At 37.9% G+C, this 18,663-nt stretch overlaps 1 protein-coding gene across 2 annotated transcripts; it reads right to left on the reverse strand.

Annotated features, from left to right (window-relative positions):
* Positions 1-4,207: 4,207 nt before the first annotated feature.
* On the reverse strand, positions 4,208-17,514 carry LYPLA1 (lysophospholipase 1). Of its 2 annotated transcripts, XM_048286791.1 has the most exons (9): positions 17,370-17,514; positions 16,941-16,972; positions 13,837-13,902; positions 12,296-12,343; positions 11,393-11,463; positions 10,746-10,819; positions 9,918-10,019; positions 9,139-9,315; positions 4,208-7,701 (listed from the first exon to the last, which is right to left on the reverse strand). In XM_048286791.1, exons 1-9 carry the CDS (start codon positions 17,436-17,438, stop codon positions 7,648-7,650), a joined length of 693 nt encoding a protein of 230 aa, XP_048142748.1. In that variant the 5' UTR covers positions 17,439-17,514; the 3' UTR covers positions 4,208-7,647. The 2 variants fall into 2 exon arrangements, with proteins under 2 accessions (XP_048142748.1, XP_048142749.1); XM_048286792.1 differs by lacking the exons at positions 16,941-16,972; positions 17,370-17,514 and adding an exon at positions 17,053-17,188.
* Positions 17,515-18,663: the final 1,149 nt, after the last annotated feature.

Below are 18,663 nucleotides of genomic sequence, written 5' to 3' on the forward strand. Positions count from 1 at the left end.
AGTCAGTTTGGAAGATACAAGTTCCGAGTCAGTACAACAGAGCAGGAGACAAACTTTGGCATTGGCCAAGCATCACACTGCGAGGTGCTACCGTGCTTCTTAGATCTAGTCTAAATCTTGTGTGTTCCAATGGGACATATCACATTTCTAAAGATTGACATTTACACATCATTACTAATGGAATTCTGTTCATCAACTGAGCTAGATGCCACGTTACTGCGAGTTTTAGTCGAGAACAGCATCGTGAAACCATTTTTGCCATAAACAGGAGTGTCTACTTCACAAAAACAGTAGGCACATCTGAAGGTTACAGAAACATTATTCCTTCCCGAGATCCAGGAGGGTGCTTATACTAATAAATGCATTATTAGTAAGCAGTCGAATGCTGTGGATGCCCCAGTTGTGAACTGAGGACTGCAAAATATGTACCTTTTGGAGAACAGGCAAGGCAGGCCTTTCCTTGAACAACACTCAAGGAAGCCATCATGCAAGAAGTGTCAATACACTTGTCTGTAATGCATTGGGCCGCAAGACTGTCCTGTGTTTTGAAGCCAAATAAAGACAGGTGGGTTTTGGGCACTGCTACACCCTGCTCAATGCACACAATTGTCAGCTGTAAGGCCTGCAGAGAAACAGACATATTAGAAGCAATTAAAATTATTTGAGACCTATACAGGATCTTCCCCCAGGTTAGATCTGGGCTATGAACTGGACAAGCATACAGAAACCTTGTCTGCAGCTTTTTTATTTATTCTGCCCAACAGGGGGCAAAAAAACCCCACAAGAACAAAGAAATTATTTTTTAAGGAAAATAATACCTTTTCATTCCGGAGCAGATTTTTGGGGAGACAAAAATAAAATAATGCTGCTTGTCACAATATTTAAGGGATCGTGCCAGTTCAGGTTTAATTTCATTTTATCTAGATTTAGTTACCTAATACCTGTAATAATCAAACACCAGAATTTAACCTGATGCTAACCTCAAATGAAGTTTAGCATCATTTTTGCCCACAATCACATCAATGATAAGAGCGACGCACTGGGTGATGGCAGCTCAGAGCTATGGCTACACTACAGGATTAACAAGCTTGTACAGGTTCTACAGTAGGTGCAAGTTAGGTCAGGGACAACACAATCACAAAACTAGAAATCTCGAATCAGTCAGTTTGGTTAGTTTAAAGGTATTTAAGCTCTGGAATAGTCACCCAGACTTTTCTAGAATTTCTTTTAAAAATACAATTCAACACCGACTTCATTGGAAATGCATGGAAAGAGTTCAAAATGCAGATGAAATCTATTAGCATCCAAAATGTATCAGGTGAGAAACTGACAACCGTAAATTAAATCCCATCACAACCCTTATAAAAGGCAAAGCACACTACACTTATTTAACATATAATCTTTAAAAAGTAGCATCAGAGAAATATTTCAGTAGGGAATTCAAAGAACAATCCTTATCCTTTTTTTTTTTGCGAGTAGATGCATTAAAAGAAAACATAATACATTATTGATATTGTATGCTACAATACCAGAATGGTATCAATTAACTGAACCAGTGCAAACCAGATTCTTTACATCAGCTGCTCTATCAACCTTGGGACAGCAAGTCTTTATTGAAAAGAAACACACAGCACTCCACGTGGTTGCTCTCTTTTAGCTGGTTCTAAATCAAGCAGCTTTGTACAGCACCAATCTCTTCTAGAACACGTCACTGCAAGTCCAAGGAAGAGTAGAACAGGGAAAAGTGACCTACCTGACCTTTTCCTTTCTGTTTAGCATCTTTCTCCTAAATTAACCCATTAGAAAGAAGAAATAACACACTGTTTGTTGCCCTGCACTTACCTGTTATGGCACATCCTCACCATTCCTTTGCAACATTTTCTAAAGCGTATTGCACACCTGCTCATGTAGAAAGCCTGTATCCAACTCCCAAGAGCCTGTCATTTGCTGGACCATGAGACCTTCTACAATACTAAGACTTAGCAGGTAGAGATGACTCTCCTAAAAGGGTGCATGTATGAAATAATGATTTTTACTGACTAGTCTCATTTGACATGAGACAGCACCTTCAGAAATTTGGGCCATGAGGGGCAACAGTAGCACGTTTTACTACAACAGAATTTGTAGTAAAGGATCTCTGAACTGCTATCAAGGCACTTTAAAGCCTACATTTTCAGGAATGATATTCTGTATGGAAAAAGCTCCTCTAATCAGGTATTAACACAACTGTGCAACATCTTAGATCTTCCAAAACAGAATCTCAACAGGGCTGAATCAGCCAAGTGGTCCCCAACCTTTGCAGAGGAGCAAATTATTTCAAGCACAAACTACTTTAAGAGTTCGGTTGTATTCACAACCAAGGAACATTCAGACTCCATCTGCTAATACAGAGAAGTAGAAGTAGCTCCTTAAAACAAACCCTAAACAAGGGAAGTCTAGTTTCTCCACACAAGCTAAACCTCCCACTTAGATGCCTGAAGCAAGTTCACTACACCTCAGCAAACCAGCTGGAAACTTTTAAGTTTTGCAGATAAAAAAGGATGCAATGGGTTGCTCTTTTCTAGCAATTGGTCCTAAAAGAAAAACATTATCTACTGGTTCACTTTGTGGATGTCCATTAAATTATACAAGTACTTTGTTTAAATCAACTTTAATCAGCTATATGAAAGGCACTCATTCAACTCAAAGAGAATTAATAAAACCTGTTATCCCAAAAGCAAATGGTGGTAAAATGAGAGTGGCAAGCGATGAAAAGGAAGAAAAAGGAGGTGGGGGGGCAGGAAGGGGGAATCTGTTCTACAGCTATTAATCTTCAAAGAATCACATTTGCAATTTAACCAACAGACATTCTGAAAACTTCTTGAGTCATGTTCTTCACTTACACCACTGTTCTCATATTATATCTGATAAAGTTTAATACAATATTACATTGTGTTGCTTGGGGGTTTTTTACTATGCTAGTTTCAGGCAATGTTTCTCCTCACAATTACCTTATCAGGGATGCCAGGGCTGAAAGTAAATAGAAACTGAGCATCACTCAAAATGTTTTTCATGAAATATAAACTGGCAGATTACCCTGTGTAATATTGCATCTTTATTGTTACTAGCTATTCTTAGACTCTTGATGTGCCACAACATCTTAACATAGAGCACTTCATCTATCATGCATTCCCACACATTCATGGAATTCCTCACTGTACTCCACACTGACTTTAGACACTGCAGCCTGTGGAGCCAAGCGGCCTTTTAGTTGCTTTAAGCTGCTTGAGGGGGGAAGTCTGCCCTTACCACATGCACACCCCACTCCCTCTCTTCCCAGATAATCCCACATTTTCTCTAGAGTGCCCTGCATTATGTATAGCACTGTTCACCCTCAAGTATTAAATTAAATAGCACAGGTAACCCCGACCTGAAAATTGTTTCTTTAACAAATCTGTTAAGTGGTGCGTATGCCAAACCTTAATCAACTTCAAAGCCTTTCCAACAACACAAAACCCCCAGAGAAAGGTGTAGCAATACAGAGAAGACTTTGGCTCTTCAGCGCCCTAGAATAACTCTGCTGGAAAATACCTTAATTTCTTCTATCTTTCAAAGTTATTGCAAATTCCAAGAAAACAAGTTAAAATAAAATTAACCCAGAATATGAAAACCACCTTCCAATCATACTTAGGATTCTTTCAACAAAGTAGCAAAACATAACTTGGTAAGTGATTTTCATTTCTTTCCAGTAACTACAAATCATTGTTCTTCTGTATGCATATATTACCATGCAATATATTTGCAAGGAGCCTCCAGCGTGCCTGTTTCACAGCATGTAAAAGCTCAACTTCCTTCAGGTAAGCATTGAAAAAGTCTTTAATACTTGCCCAAATGCTGATCGAAATTTATTTCACAATGATTAAAAATGGAAAGGTTTTACATTTTCCCTACTACAGAAATAATTTCCAAAGTTAAGATTTCTTATCATAAACAAAATCAGTAAAATAAATTACATCTTAGCTGTTTATATTAAATATAAATGACTTATACTTCTTAACACAAGGAGTAAGCATTCAGCACTTGTTTATAAAATTCAAGAGACACAGGCCTTGTACACATGGCTTTGTTAACATCTTACAGTTTGCCCTCAGTCACATCCATCAATCCAAATAGCACCTCTACATAAAAGACACATCCAAATGATTTCAATGAAGTGCAGAATACTCCATTAGAGAGAACATGTTTTAATTAATAGTTCTAATACCAGTTTTACAGTGTACAGTACTTTTATCAATCTACTGTGTTGTAATTATACAAGATAGGATGAATCATACAGCCCTCATCACAGTATGGACCCCAGTACAGTTTTACCTCAAGAATAGCTGGAAAATTTGGCTTATAATATGTAATTCAACATGTTTATTGAAAAGTGGGCAACACAGTCTAACAAGAAGTCAACTTCTGACAGTACAAAACTGCAGTTAAATTTAAGTACCATTTTGAAATTAAGAATACATTAGGGAGTTAGATACCCATTGAAACAAACTGATCTGCAAGCAAGGTATTTTCTTATCAATGCTTTCACAAGTTTTATAGACATCATCTCCTTTGGTGGAAAGTCTAACATTACAAAAAATAGACATTATTGGACAGTTTCAAATTTTAGTTTTTGAGGACAGGACATTCATATTTAGAACACTGACAGTCCAACTTCTCCATTTTAATAGAATACTATGAAAACTCCCCCATCAGACTGAGCTATTATTCAGCCCCAAATACACGCATTATAACAACAATCCCAGCATCAAATCACTTCAGGTGGTGAAGAAGTTCAGCTTCAAGATCATACACAAAGCTTTTAAACCAGCTGGGAAGTTACAAAAGACAGGAGCTCAACATACACAGTGTAATATGGGAGGAGACAGACTTGAAGTTTTCTCTAGCTTCTGGGCTCTTTAAGAACCCCCAACTCCAATATAAACATACACTCCTGAAGAAAAAAATAATGAGGAGAATTCTTCCTAGAATACAGAAATTCCAAGTAAGTCAAAACATTTACTTATATTTACTTTGGTAACACAGCTCATTGTAGATAAAGCAAGCAGCAAAACAACAATATGAAAAAGAATCTTGTTATGATAGCTGAATATTTGAACAAAGTTAACACATAAAAACCATTTCTAGAAAAACATCTGAAAGCATCATGACAGTGACAGTTGAAGCTGACTTGGATTAGAGTGTCTAAGTACTAGAAAGTGACCACAAGCTGTAAACACAGTTCACCAAACTGAAGAAAGTGTTATGAGGCTAACACAGAATGAAGCTAGGGCAGATCTCCTTTTAACACCTTAGAAATACTTTTTTAAACTAATTCCTGCCAAAGGAAAAATATGTGAAATGAGCACACAGTCAATTAGAAGTTAAGACAGATGAACAGCGTTATCGACAAATCTACAAACAGAACATGAAAATAATGAAGGAAAAATTAGAAGCTTGTGCGAGAACTTTGGAAACACACCAATACTCAGGGAATTGTTTAGACAACAGGGGAATGAAGATAAATCTAAAGACTAAGAGAAATAACATATAGTTTGCTCACCAAGACAGCAATTCAGCAGACTTGCAAAATCAGCTAATACAATTTGGAAATGAATCCAAGATAGGACATAATGTTTTCTCAAGAGAACTTTGGCACAACTACAATAAGAATATTATTGTTTCTTCTGTGAACTAAATTAACTGAAAGACAAATTGGCCAATCTAGAGAAGAGAGTGACTGAGAGAAATGTCTAATTAAACTTCAAAGTTAATAAAAATGCCCTCTTAACTACACAGATGGAATATTTAAACTGTTTAATTACCATTTAGGAAAAAAACCTCCTTTTCAATTTTACATGTTAAGAGATGTTTAATAACCCAGAGAAACTGGATTAGAAAAGCAGCTTGCTAAAAATGAAGTGCAACACATTAAAAAAAAAAGCACTGAAAACTGGTAACTCAGACTAGGTAAACAGGTCAGATCTCTGGCAGCAGCAATGTTAAAGGAGAAATATAAAGGTGCAATTCCTCCTGTATGTATTTGTACTGGTGATGCCTGATGTAAATCCACATACACTGTAAGAGGATCCCTGGGAGAGGAAAAGTACCTTAAATGCAGGTGTGAAACAGTGCTGACATGACAGATACATCCAAAATAGAAATATTCTTTGACTGAAAGCATATTATAGGATAAAACATTGTTATGCAGCATATTATGCAGTAAAAAGTGTAGTGCATTATTTTAAACACTCCTAGTGTGGTGACAGGCTCTGAACGCTACAGAACAGCTGTCTCCAGCAGTAAATTATAGCTCTTAACTGAAAAAAGCTATTGAGTGTGCATCAACTCCTGTAAATCAGTGCATTCTATGATTTTAAGCTTCTGAAAGAAGAAACATTCTGTATCTTGTAAATTTAATTTTTTTTCCAGGGTAGGTCTTCATATTCCTAGGCTATACTGATCAAGGGAAATTCAGAAGGATAGATCTGAAAATAAAATGCTTTGTTCCTATTCAGAAAAAAAAAAAATCAAGTCTCAACATGTAATAAGAGAAAGTATTATTTGGTATCATCTAAAAGCATCAATTTAAAATCTACCTAAGTTATATCCCAATTGCACTTATATTTCTAGTAAAAAATAATTCAAATAAGTTGATGTGTGTTTTACAGATGAGAGTTCAACAATACACAGAACTATGCAGCTGCACTATTTTCAGTTATTTACTCCAAAGCAGACAGAAAAAACTCAAAACTATATCCTGTAGTTCATGTGAAACACAAACAAATGAAAACTACAACTAAAATAAAAGATGAATATACAGTACGAAAACAAGAATTCTTTAATGAAACTCGAATCAATCCTATGCACTTCTTCAGAATTCTGTTCCAAGTCAACATTTGCAATGAGTTTAAAAGAAAAAAGACAGTAAGTGACAAACAACAGTCTAATAAGGAATGAGTCCCTTTAGAATTTCCACAGTATTTACCTATATAAACAGTTTAAAATTGAGGTGGTTTAAATGTAAGAAATACCTTTGCTGACTTCTAGTCATTATAGAACAACCCTCCTTATCTGTTAAACAATTAACATATAATCCTTAAAGCTTTATCCTTGGTAGCATTTATTCTACCATTATATGCCCACTACATTACATGTTCTGTACTTTATGCCCACTGTGTTTTAGGTCGTGTTCTTTATGCATTCATTACATAAAATAAATGTTTTCATATGTTTTCAATGAGTATTAAGAACAAATCACGTCTCAAGTAAAACTAAAGTGGTCACATCTATGTTGCTCACTTAAATTTAGTTTTTTATTATTTGTACAAATAGTTTAAAATTCTGCAATCAAGAAAAAAAAAAATCAGACATCTTGAAACAGTCACATTCTGTCATTGTTACCTAGTTCCCTCATTCGTATCCTTCCCACCACTGGGTGATGAATACTAAAAAGATTATCATTTCTTGTACATGTGTATTATTTAATCTTCATTGTAAGTATAAATTTGCAACACAGTAGTAACACTGCAGATATAGAAATAATGTTTCTTATCAGGCATATGAAAAGATTGAACACTCTACCACAGTTGATGCTGGTGTATTTATGTAGAAGGCTTCTCACAGATCAGTTCAGTCTACGCGAGGTAGATGTTTGTCTATGAACTGTTTTACATCCATCATTTCCTGTTTAGAAATAAAAGTATGCATTAGTTGAAGTTCTCTACTACTACATAATCAGCTACACTAAATCATGCTTTAACATTTCAGTTATAATGAGCAGCTGGGCTAGAAATATTGAGCAATTAGTTACTTGATTACCACTCTGCACACAAGTCAAGGCTGATAACTTCAAGGCACTATGCATGCAGAAGAGGCTAAAATACAAGAAAAAAAGCAAAGACTACTTTTTCTTTCTCTCTGAAGTTGAACCGGCAAGATACATATTAATCATCAAGTGATCTTGACAGCACCAGGCTGACTATGTACAGGGTTTCAATGTAGCTAAGGCCATAGCTTGGTGTATACTTTAAACTTTTACAAGTTAGCAGCAGCATGAAAAGCCAGCAACTCCTCCTCCTAACCATTCCGCTTCATTTTCACCATGTTTCCTTCCTTAAGGAAAAGCAATGCAGCAAACTAGACTGAGAAACTAACCCATGTTAACATTTTTTTAAAGTCACTGTTGTAAGAAACAACACATTACTAATACATTTGTGTAACAACTCAGCAATATTACAGCCTAAATGCAATACAACTCTGTAAATGTTGCAAAGAGGTTGTTCAAAGGTACATTTCCCACAAGACGCAATAATCCAAATTAACAAATATTTATTAAAATAAATTAACTGCTGCCAACAAGTGGCAAATCTGCTCTTCGCCTCCTCTTTGATTTCTCGCTCCTATCACTTAATTTAGGTGAGTTTTGATGCTCCAGCTCCCTACAGCTGCAAACACTGGAGCCAGCAGCTTTTGCTGTTTTAGCAAGTTGAAATGGTTCAAGGAAGTTTCTCATCTGCCCCAGAGTTGGTACAAGGAGGAAGTGAGGGCCACAAGGTCACAAGCAGAGGGAGTCCACCCCTTTCTGGCAGCAGGAAGTTATTACACCAGCTCAGCTCTGTGCTGAGCCACAACCATAAATACAGGTTATGAGGCTGCCTCTTCCATAGTGTCAGCCCTCCCTACGTATTCCTTCAATGTCTCCACCCACAGAGCTCCCAGGATTCTTCTCTCCAAAATACCATCTTGGATTTATGCTATGAGAATCTGTCTTTTAACTCAGGTTAAGTTGTTTTCTCTTTTTACTAAGGAAATAATAAAAATTTGGGGAAAAAGAGCCTTTTATAGACCAAGTTGCCTAGTCCCAAAGTACTATCTTATGAGGAAGTTCTCACTAGTCACATGAACTTTTGCTCTGGATGCTTTTTTAGCCCAGAATTCAGTTACTCACCAAAATAAGTAGCAGGAAGGACTTGTTATTGGAAAAAAAAACAAAACAAAACAAAACCAAAACCAACTGATCAAAACTAACAAAAACTAAATCCCCTCCCCAAAGCCTATAAATATGTTTTGAGGGAAAAGAATTAACTATACCCAGCTAAAACAGTGTATTAAGAAAATTACCTCAAGAGACGAACTATGCATCAGGCCAGAGTAAGTCTTGAAGGTTACGTTGGCTGGATTTATCATACTTTTAAGCTTCTCAACAGTGAGGGAACCAAACATTAAAGGAACCAGAGGGTCACAGTCCCCATGGCATTGAAGAACAGCAATATCCTTGTTGACACCACTGATAGGGCCCTGGGAGGTGTGGAATTAGACAGGAGAAGAGAAGAAAGAAACACTAAGTGGAGATAAGGCTAACACCTTTGAAATAAAATAATCCCATGGGACTATACCCTGTGGCATGAAAAGTAAATTGAATTGTGAGGGGAAAAAAGTACAGTACATAGTCTGCAAGCTTCTAATGAAGTAAACTCTGTACCTGACAACACATTAAGCTCAAAGACCTGAAAATAAAATTTGGCAAAAAGTTTTATAACAGAAAGTCATGATTTCTAGCCCAGTAAAAAACCTGAAACTTTGCTCAAACATCCAGTCTCTAAGACAGTGCCTTGCAGATGGAACAAATGGCAGACAGAAAATTAATCTTCAAGGAAAATTTGTTATATCCTTTATACTGTCTAGTAGTGTCATTTTAAGCAGAAATTGCTACTGAGTGTTTCTCCATTTTCCTTATTTAACAAAATCTAAAATTTCAGGGCCCTATTTTAAAAACTTCCAAGTTATCAAAGAACTGTCAACATCAGGTAATAACAATGGCCACTAATTCCTGCACGAAATGCCATCTTCAGATATACTCCTTCTCCCAGTGCAAATTATCTTAGGAAAGAAACAAATACCTGAGGAAAAGAGGCCCGTAGAGGAAGCCAACAGCTGAGGGCTATGACGCCTGCTAATTTTTGATGTGTTGTAAGAGCTGTATACAATGATAAAGCACCCCCCTAAAATAAAGATATAAGTATTAGAATAATGACAGTAAAGTTCTTTTTAATGTGTTTCAAGATCTCTGATTTCTCCTTTAAAAGTCTTTTTCTATTCCAATCTATTCTTCTTTAGAGACAACACTAAACACAGTGTTTATTTACAACATATGATTTGCTTTTTCTCCTCTCCTCCAAGTCCATGTAGTCAATTCAGAAGTAAGCCAGCAAATTTACTGTAACTAACAGCTGTCCAAAAAACCCCAAACAGACTTATTACTCACAACAGTATTATCACTACTTTAGTATTTAATTTATTTACATGCAGACTGGGGAGTTGATATACGAACCAATTAATCCTCTAACCTACCTACCACAGATGCCTTACAAGTATGAAGGAAAAGATTTCCCAAATAAATCCAGACCACCAAATACCTACCAAATTCAATTAAAAATACTACCAAGACTTTCAAGCAAAACTTTGTAGGTTATGTGCATAAAGATTTTAAACAGACTATTAGTTTTAGTACCTTTTTTTACACATGCATATTCATTTTCCAGTGAACAGTAATTCTTTGCATAAAACAAAAAAACTTCATTTGTTAAAGCAAAGGAAAATTGACACCTTAAAATTTTAGAGGCATCTAACATCAGCTGATCTCAAGTTAAGTGTCTGGGTTTCCAAGCTAATAAAGCTAGGTTACTTTGCTAGAAAAAAGACAATGGTTCTTTCCAACCATACCTTACCTGAGAAAAGCCTCCCAGAATAATTCGATTGGAAGGAATTCCGTTTCTTACTTCTTGATCTATCAGTGCTTTAACTGCAACATAAATAAAGGCCAGTAGTTAAAATCCCCTCCATTCTCTAGAAAGCCCAGACAAGGAAAGATGCCTTCTTCCTAGCATGAACAGAAAGTTAGTGAAATCAAAATCTAGGCTGCTGTACATTAAAAGTACCAAAAGATCTAGAGCACAGTCAGAAATTTCAGTGCCACTGTATCATTTCCAAAGAGAAAAACAAGCAAATAAGTCTTACAAAAGCCCCGGTGCTGGGAAGACGGTATCCTCTTCCAAGTAAAAGCAACACAACTGAATGCTAATACAGCTCTAACCTGTTGCACTACCCAAAAGCTCTTAAAAAAACCCTACATTTGTTCCCATATTTCAGACCATGAAGTGTTTATATTGGTGAGTTGCTCTACTTACTAACAAAGTTAAAAAACAAACAAACAATAAACAACTCATCTAGCTAAACTTTGGTCAGGGATAATACCATATACACATATTCTTTTCCCCAGAAATAATGTCTTTGGAAAACCTGTTTCACATTGATAGCTCATTTTCAAGAACACCCAGAAGTACTTTTAAGACACAAAAAATACTCCTAAGCATACCACTCTCTGCCGCCTGCTTGATCCCAGCTTCATCTTCCTGTGAATCTGGAGAAAGTCCAATGATATCAAACCTTACAAAAACATCAACAAGAGCATTACTCATTAGAGCATCCATTCCACTTCCTTAATACACAAATAGTAAAATTTGGATGTTTTCCAGACAAAAATGTTAGCTGTCATATTGTTTAGTACCAACTACCCATGGATTACAAGAAACAGGGGACAATCTGCAAATGTGGCTTAAAAGACTAACCAGCAAGGCTTTTCTGAGTTTTGCCATTTTCTGTAACTTACTGAAGATCAAGCAGCTCAGTTGTGATATTTGCTTCAAAAATATTAGCAGGAATTCTGCTGCGTGTAAACATTAAAATATGGTTTGAAGAAATACAAGAAAAGCAAACACAAGTTACTTTAAGGGGGGGAAAAAAAGCCCAAAACCCAACAAAACCGAAGACTGGTTTAAGATCATTGAAATCTACCATATTCTTCTTGTTCTCTATTCAGAATGGATGTTCTAAAGAACAGTTTCTACATATCCTACTGACCCACCAAATATTACTCACTAGTAGCAATAATATTTCCACTCCAAGTCTCTGCTTCTACTGACTATGAATACAGACACAATGCATACTACAGACCATACCTGTAAAATAAAATGAGATTTTGTTCTAAGATACACAGATTAGTCCTGAGGAATAACCACCACCACAGGTACAAAAGAATAATTACAGTGTACTCATGACAGTACTTTTATAAGAACAGAACTAAAGCAAAAAGGTTTTTACACTTGCATGTGATTAAAACCAGACACTCAGGTTGTTCATGATTTTAAATTAAGAACAATGAGTTCATACCCTCAGATATAATTTGATTAGAACCATCTGCATTTGAACAAATACTTACCATGATGGCATAGACATGTTCATGTTCAAAGAAACTGGCATAACTGGCCTAGAAATGAGAATGAACACTCCTGACATAAGATATATACTGAAATTCAATAATGCAGATGCAGTAATGTCATGAAATTACATATCCCCTAACTCTGTCTTATTTTTAAGCAGTAATTAACATTAGCTGCTTTGCAGCATCTGTTGAAGAAACTCTGTTGAAACCTGCCAGCCCAAACATATTTAATATTCAGGGTTGAATTACCACTCTCTATGGAGAGCAACCAAAACATTAATGGGCTGCCTTAAATGTGTGTGTGTGAGTCCATAAATCCCATACAGGTATTTTTAATATACATATATAATTTAGTTATTTCTCAGTAGGAGTTATTTATCACAGTTCCACACACATGTTCAGTGGATTATGGCACCTTATACAGCAGCATCAGCAGGAAGCAGCCAAATGCAGCACGTGGTGGAGCCTGGCCACACATGTTTCTGTCAACAGCTGAATCTGCTTAGGCAGTGCCTGCCTTTACTGCTGGACTCCTTCCCACCCCTCTGCTGCTGTGTGGCATCTTTTCAGCCATACTAAGGCAGCTTCAATGGATCACGCCATGGATCAAATCTGGCTTTAGTTTTAATCTGTAGGAACTGAGCAGCATAAGTTCTGCAGGGAAGGACTGAAAGAAGACAAAGGGCAAGCAAAGAAAACAGCAGATATTGCTAAGCTCCTTTTGAATGGCTCAGCAAAGCTTCGCCATGTGGTAAAACAAATGACTAAATCACAGCTCAGTAATGCACCAAAACATTGCTTCCTTTTCTCCCTATCATCTCTGCTCCACATCTGCCAAGACGGCTGGAGCAAAAAACAATCTGAATAAATTAAGATTATACGTTATTAGTTTTTCTACCGCCAAGTAAATACTAGATAGATCTTACTGCCTTATTTACTGATACCTGACCATGCCTAGAAGTCTTTAACTTCTCACATTGCACAAAGACAGCTCACATTGCTTTATTTGCTGAAAATATCAATAACTTGTCAATCTTTAAATTTCTTTGTAATCTACAGCAAGTTACAATCTACTATACAGATACACATAAGTTTAAGTACATATACCTAATACAAATTATGTGTAATGGTAAGTGAAACACAAAACCAATATTCTTTGACAAAATTGTTTTTAACAAAAGACTTGGGGGGAGGGACATGGGGGGGGGGGGGGGAGCAAGGAACAAACAACCCAGCGAAAAAAAGTCAAAATATTATTTTGCACATAAAACTTTCCAAATATGTTTTCAATCTGAATTAGTAACAAAACCAAAATACAAATAAAAATGCAGTTTTGCCCCAAAGTAAATCACACAGCAGTTCCTAAAAACAAGAAACATTTAATAGCATCAACATTATTTTAGAGTGCGCTTTTATATAAAAAATGAAATGCAGAGATAGCCAAATACAATTTGACTTCATAATCTGTGCAAGTGCTGCAAGTGCCTTAACATGCAACTCTACAGTAAAAGGTAAAACAAGAAAAGTTACAAACTTACGCATGTGGGCAAATGTATTTCACATGGGGGCTTTTGATACCAGCAAGTGCTTCTGACCATCCGTGCCTGTTAACAAAAATATATTCAATTGCATTTATGTGGTGGCTTAGCTCTTATTTCTGTGTTGCTGTATCAGCACAGACCAAGCATGAAATATGCTGAATTAGATCAATACAAACATACGCCTAGAAAATGTTTACATCAACCACAGTATGCTATGAACGTAATATGAAACTTAGAAGGTTTGTTCAGCCCTTGAATGCTTGTGACATATATACAGTCAGGGAGACTTGATCTAATTTGACTGCCATAGTTGTGGCACAGCTGCAGAAATACCACTTTGGCTCCAGGCAAAGCCTGCTCTGTATCTGTCTGGCTTTATTAATTTGTGTGCCACAACAGATGCACACAGGTATCCTGCTTCCAGGCAGCTCAGAGGCTGCTGTGCTGCTCCTGCAGAGTTAAGACAGCTTCTTTGACAATCAACTTGCCACTCTGTGAACCACATTTGCTATGTGGGACAGTAGCAAACTGACACCTAAGCTACCTCCACATGGAGCCCACCTAATCAATCAGCCCTATTAACTTCAGCTCAGCTTGAATGCTCTTGGATTCAGACAGTCCTGAACACCACCCCAGACTGCAGCAGCTTTTTAATCTCAAGCAGATACTGTATATGAATGTCCATAACAACACAAGATCTGCACAGCAGGTGAGTTAATGAGCTTCCTCCAAACCAGAACACTGGAGAGCATAATGTAAAGACTCACTCCAAGCCTCATCTAGATAGGAACTGACCTTGACCCAAATCTGAACCCATGCAGAACCATTGCACGTGCCTGCACATGGCTTTCCAGAACACTCAATAGCACCTGCATTTCCTGATTTTTCTCATCATTTAGTATTCCTAACTCACCCACTGAATTAGACACTGGAAATTTGGTTCTAAGCAGGAAACGTCTTTAACAAATTCATCAGTGACACAGCTGAACTAATCAGACCAACAGCAGACCAGCCATAAATGCATGTTTGGTTTAGTTTTAATATCATCCTGAAAAGTTAATGTATGTTACCTAAAGTTAAAGGCATTTCCAATACACTGGTATCACAGACATTTGAAGCACTGGCTGTGTATCTCAGCCTACTTCTTACCAGTTTTTTTATATATATTATTAACAAATTGCAGGTAATATGACTTGCACGATATTTGCAGTATCACAGGAGGTCAAATAAGAATCTAAAGGAGAAATATGACTGAGAAAAAATAATTACATAAGAATTTGGGAACACTTTTTAGCCTACTATAAAGACTAATTTGACAAATTTGGAAAGCAACATTATGTGCACATTAATGCAGGCTCCTTAGAACAATTCTCTATGTTGCACCTTTTGTTCAGATTTTGACAAGTATGTACCAGTCTTTAAGTGCCATTTATATAGGAGCTAAGAGAGAAAAAGAATATAACTTCTGTTAGACACATTCCAGAGTAAGAGAAATACACTTGGTAAACTGAAGTGATGAATTTAAAACTTGATGTGAAGTGGAACAGGTCAATTTAAACTAGGGAAGTTATAAAATTGTTAATAAATTCACCTCAGAAAATTTTTTGGGTCACTACTACTGTTTTATTTAAAAAACCCCAAACAGCAGTACATCAAAGGCAGCCTATCTAATCTAATTTGCAGCAGACTAGAAGAAGAAATACAACTATATCACTGTATTTCCACAGACGTGTCATGTCTTGTTAAATGCAGACATTCCAGTACGCTCAGTGCATTTGCAAGATTGAAGCTGTGCATTAGCTCCGACACTGAAATGGAAATGCCACCTTGTCTAAGGAATACAACTTATGTAAAGAGCAAGTCTCTCTTTTTCACCCCTTGCCAAAACCAACATCAACCTGATTTGCAAGGACTCAAATTCCAAAAGCTCAAAAGATTCCGCAATCACTTGCTGAACATTTAGTGCCAAGATGCAGGCAGTACTGCTGCCTCAGCTGCGTTCTAGCAGCAGAAAGGAAGAAGGATAATGCAAACATGGCATTGTGTCAGCACAACAAATCAGAGCAAAAATCTCCACTTGTAGAATACTGCCAAGTGCATGGACTTGACTCTTTTTTAACTTACTAAATGCCCTGGTTATGCAAGTTTTAATTCTGACAGCTAAGTTTTGTCAGTTCTTTGGAAAAAATTACATCTTAAACATAGCAAGTTTCAACTGAGAGGGAACATTCAAGCTCCAGGTAACAAAAGTTCTTAAAAAATATTATGTAATTTTGCTCACAAGGGAGCACAATAGACAAAGCATTCATGCTACTTATTTTCAGTATCTAAGTGCCAATTCATTTAAAGTCTTCCACTAAAAAGGCTTTAACACTCTCTTGTTAATTCAATGCCTTTAATGAATGGATGCTTATTTCTGGGCACACACAAGCTTCAAACAGAAACATCACACCAGAGCTAGAATGCCTCCCAGAAATTCCCTACTACTCTTTCCATTTCTCCTCAAACATGGAAATAACAGGAACAAAGCAACAGGCCATTTCACATTTGATTTGGGTGGGTTTTCTTGGAGTCTGAAGACCTTATTCACAGACAGCAATCTGTAGACGTTAGGTGACTACTTTGGAGTTTGCTTAGATAAATCATAGGGGTCTGGATTTTAGTGTAAGTACAACATATATTGATGAAGAAACCACGGACTAACTGCACCTATTGGCAAACCAACAATCCACAAGTCTAGAATAAAAAAGAACCCTAAATTTCAACAAGCATAGGAATAACCAGAAACCCACTCCCAGGAAAGCAAATGATCAGAAAACCACAGACTTCTTTTTCTACAAAATTTGTCACAAGAACAAAAGAGAGATCACATTCAGACCAAATTAGATGAGTAAAGTTTTTGAGGACTTGGTGGAAAATTTTAAGTAAATAGTTGTCACCATCATTGCAGGACACATGAAGTTTTATCTGTTGCTGGCCGCTGCATTCAGTAAAGGGCAAAATAAACTTAAGTAAATTTTAACAGCTCACATGTTTAAAATACGCAGATTATATTTGAAAGTATAATAGCTACTGAGTATGTAACAGATCAGAATACACACCCGGTATCTCCTAATCCGTGAAGAAAAATGACCTGAGAGAAATAAAACAACAACAACAAAAAAAAAAGACAACAAAGGTAGCGGTTTAGGATCACTAAACAAACCAACGCACCTCGCCCACGGGCCCCAGGCGCCCACCCAAGGTCAGGCACAGTTCGGAGCACGGCACCACTTTCTCCCAAGAAAACTCCGCTTCGCTCACTTCCCCTCCCCGGCCCCGCCGCCATCAGCGGCCGCTCCCCGCGGGCACCGCTGACCTTCCAGGTGCCGAGCCCGGCCCGCCTCTGGCAGGGAAGGAACGAGACGGGCCCCCCGCCATCCCCCTCAGCCGGCGGCGCTCCCCGCCCGCGCCTCGCTCCCCGCCCGCGCCCGCCGCGCCAACAAAGCGGGGCGGCGGCGCTCCCTGCCCGCGCCCCCGCCCGCACTCACGGCGGCCGTCGCCTTCCTGGCGGCCGGGACGATGGCAGGGAGAGGAGCCGACATGTTGTTGCCGCACATACACCGGGCTGCGGAGCGGCCGGCGGGACACGGGCCAGCGGCGGGGAGGCGGCCCGGGAGGGCGGCGGGAGCCGGGTGGGAGGGGCGCGGGCGGGCGGGCGCTTTGTGCTGTGCTATAAGGCCCGGGGGGGAAAGGAAATTACGGTGTCCTTAAATAGGTAAAATACAAGAGGCTAAGTCAAGGGAAGGCAGGAAAACCAGCAGAAATATAGCAAACAGCACGGTTAGACGGGGCTCATCTGTCCTCATCGGATCAGATGGCTTCACCACCGATTTAAATCTAGCTTACAGCTCACAAGTCACTGATTCTTACTCATTTTGAAATGTGTTAGGCTCTTCAGGCACTCTGGTTGAAGTTACTGGATCATTCCAGTCCATTCCAAATACTTAGACCAACTCTGAATATGTATGGCAAACACATGTCTATCAAAACGAAATACTTTGTTCTTTGTCTTCTATTCCATACATCTTTGTCAGATATTTACTCCCAGAAAATCAGTATGTTCATTGTATTTGCCGGATGGTAACTGGCTGGCATGGATGCTTGTTTGGCAGCTCCAACAGCAGCTGAATGCACACTATACTTCTTTCACATCCTTCCCACTGCTGTGTTCCATATCAAACAGGGACGATTTTTCACAAAGCTTCTGCTCATCAACATCACCAGCATTGGCTGCATAAAATTTATTGGAAAAGCCTTTATGCCAATTGTGTAGCATTGAATACACATCCTCTTTTGCCATGATGTTTTGATACATAGTATTTATACCAGAGCATCCCTGTTGTTACTAAAATTGGATTACTTCACAGGTAACTCTTTTTGATTTGATTTGTCTCTAATTTAGCGTGTGCTCCTGCCTCATGTACTGTGCCCAATTCAAGTCCATTAAGAAAATACATTAAAAAAAAAGTTTATGCATTAAAAGTTCTTCAAAGACTAGGAACTTCACATTATGTCAGGTGCTTATTAAGTATGCTGAACCTGACTCCTGCTCTAGATCATCTTTTTGGGACATGAATAAAATTTTGCTTTCCCTCTCTACTCTGCTATTTACCACGTAAATGTCACTTCCTTAAGGTGAGCTGCTGCTGAACCTCCAGCCTAAGAAGTCAATAGTCTGCTCACAAACAGAACAAGACTTTAATATTTTAGTCAGTAGAGATGGAATGATCTTACTTGAATTCCCAGTTGCTGCTAGCATGGCCCTGGGGGCACTGGATCAAT

Source organism: Corvus hawaiiensis, chromosome 26, assembly GCF_020740725.1.
Source record: "Corvus hawaiiensis isolate bCorHaw1 chromosome 26, bCorHaw1.pri.cur, whole genome shotgun sequence".
Classification (NCBI taxonomy): domain Eukaryota; kingdom Metazoa; phylum Chordata; class Aves; order Passeriformes; family Corvidae; genus Corvus; species Corvus hawaiiensis.

What these genes read in the sequence shown, in the direction of transcription:
- LYPLA1 (XM_048286791.1), bottom strand. Translation starts at nt 17,438, where the DNA reads ATGTGCGGCAACAACATGTCGGCTCCTCTCCCTGCCATCGTCCCGGCC. An exon ending in CACGGATTAGGAGATACCGG is followed by an intron (nt 13,903 to 16,940) that starts GTGTGTATTCTG and finishes TTTTGTTAACAG; the next exon opens with GCACGGATGGTCAGAAGCAC. An exon ending in TACGGGCCTCTTTTCCTCAG is followed by an intron (nt 9,316 to 9,917) that starts GTATTTGTTTCT and finishes CACACCTCCCAG; the next exon opens with GGCCCTATCAGTGGTGTCAA.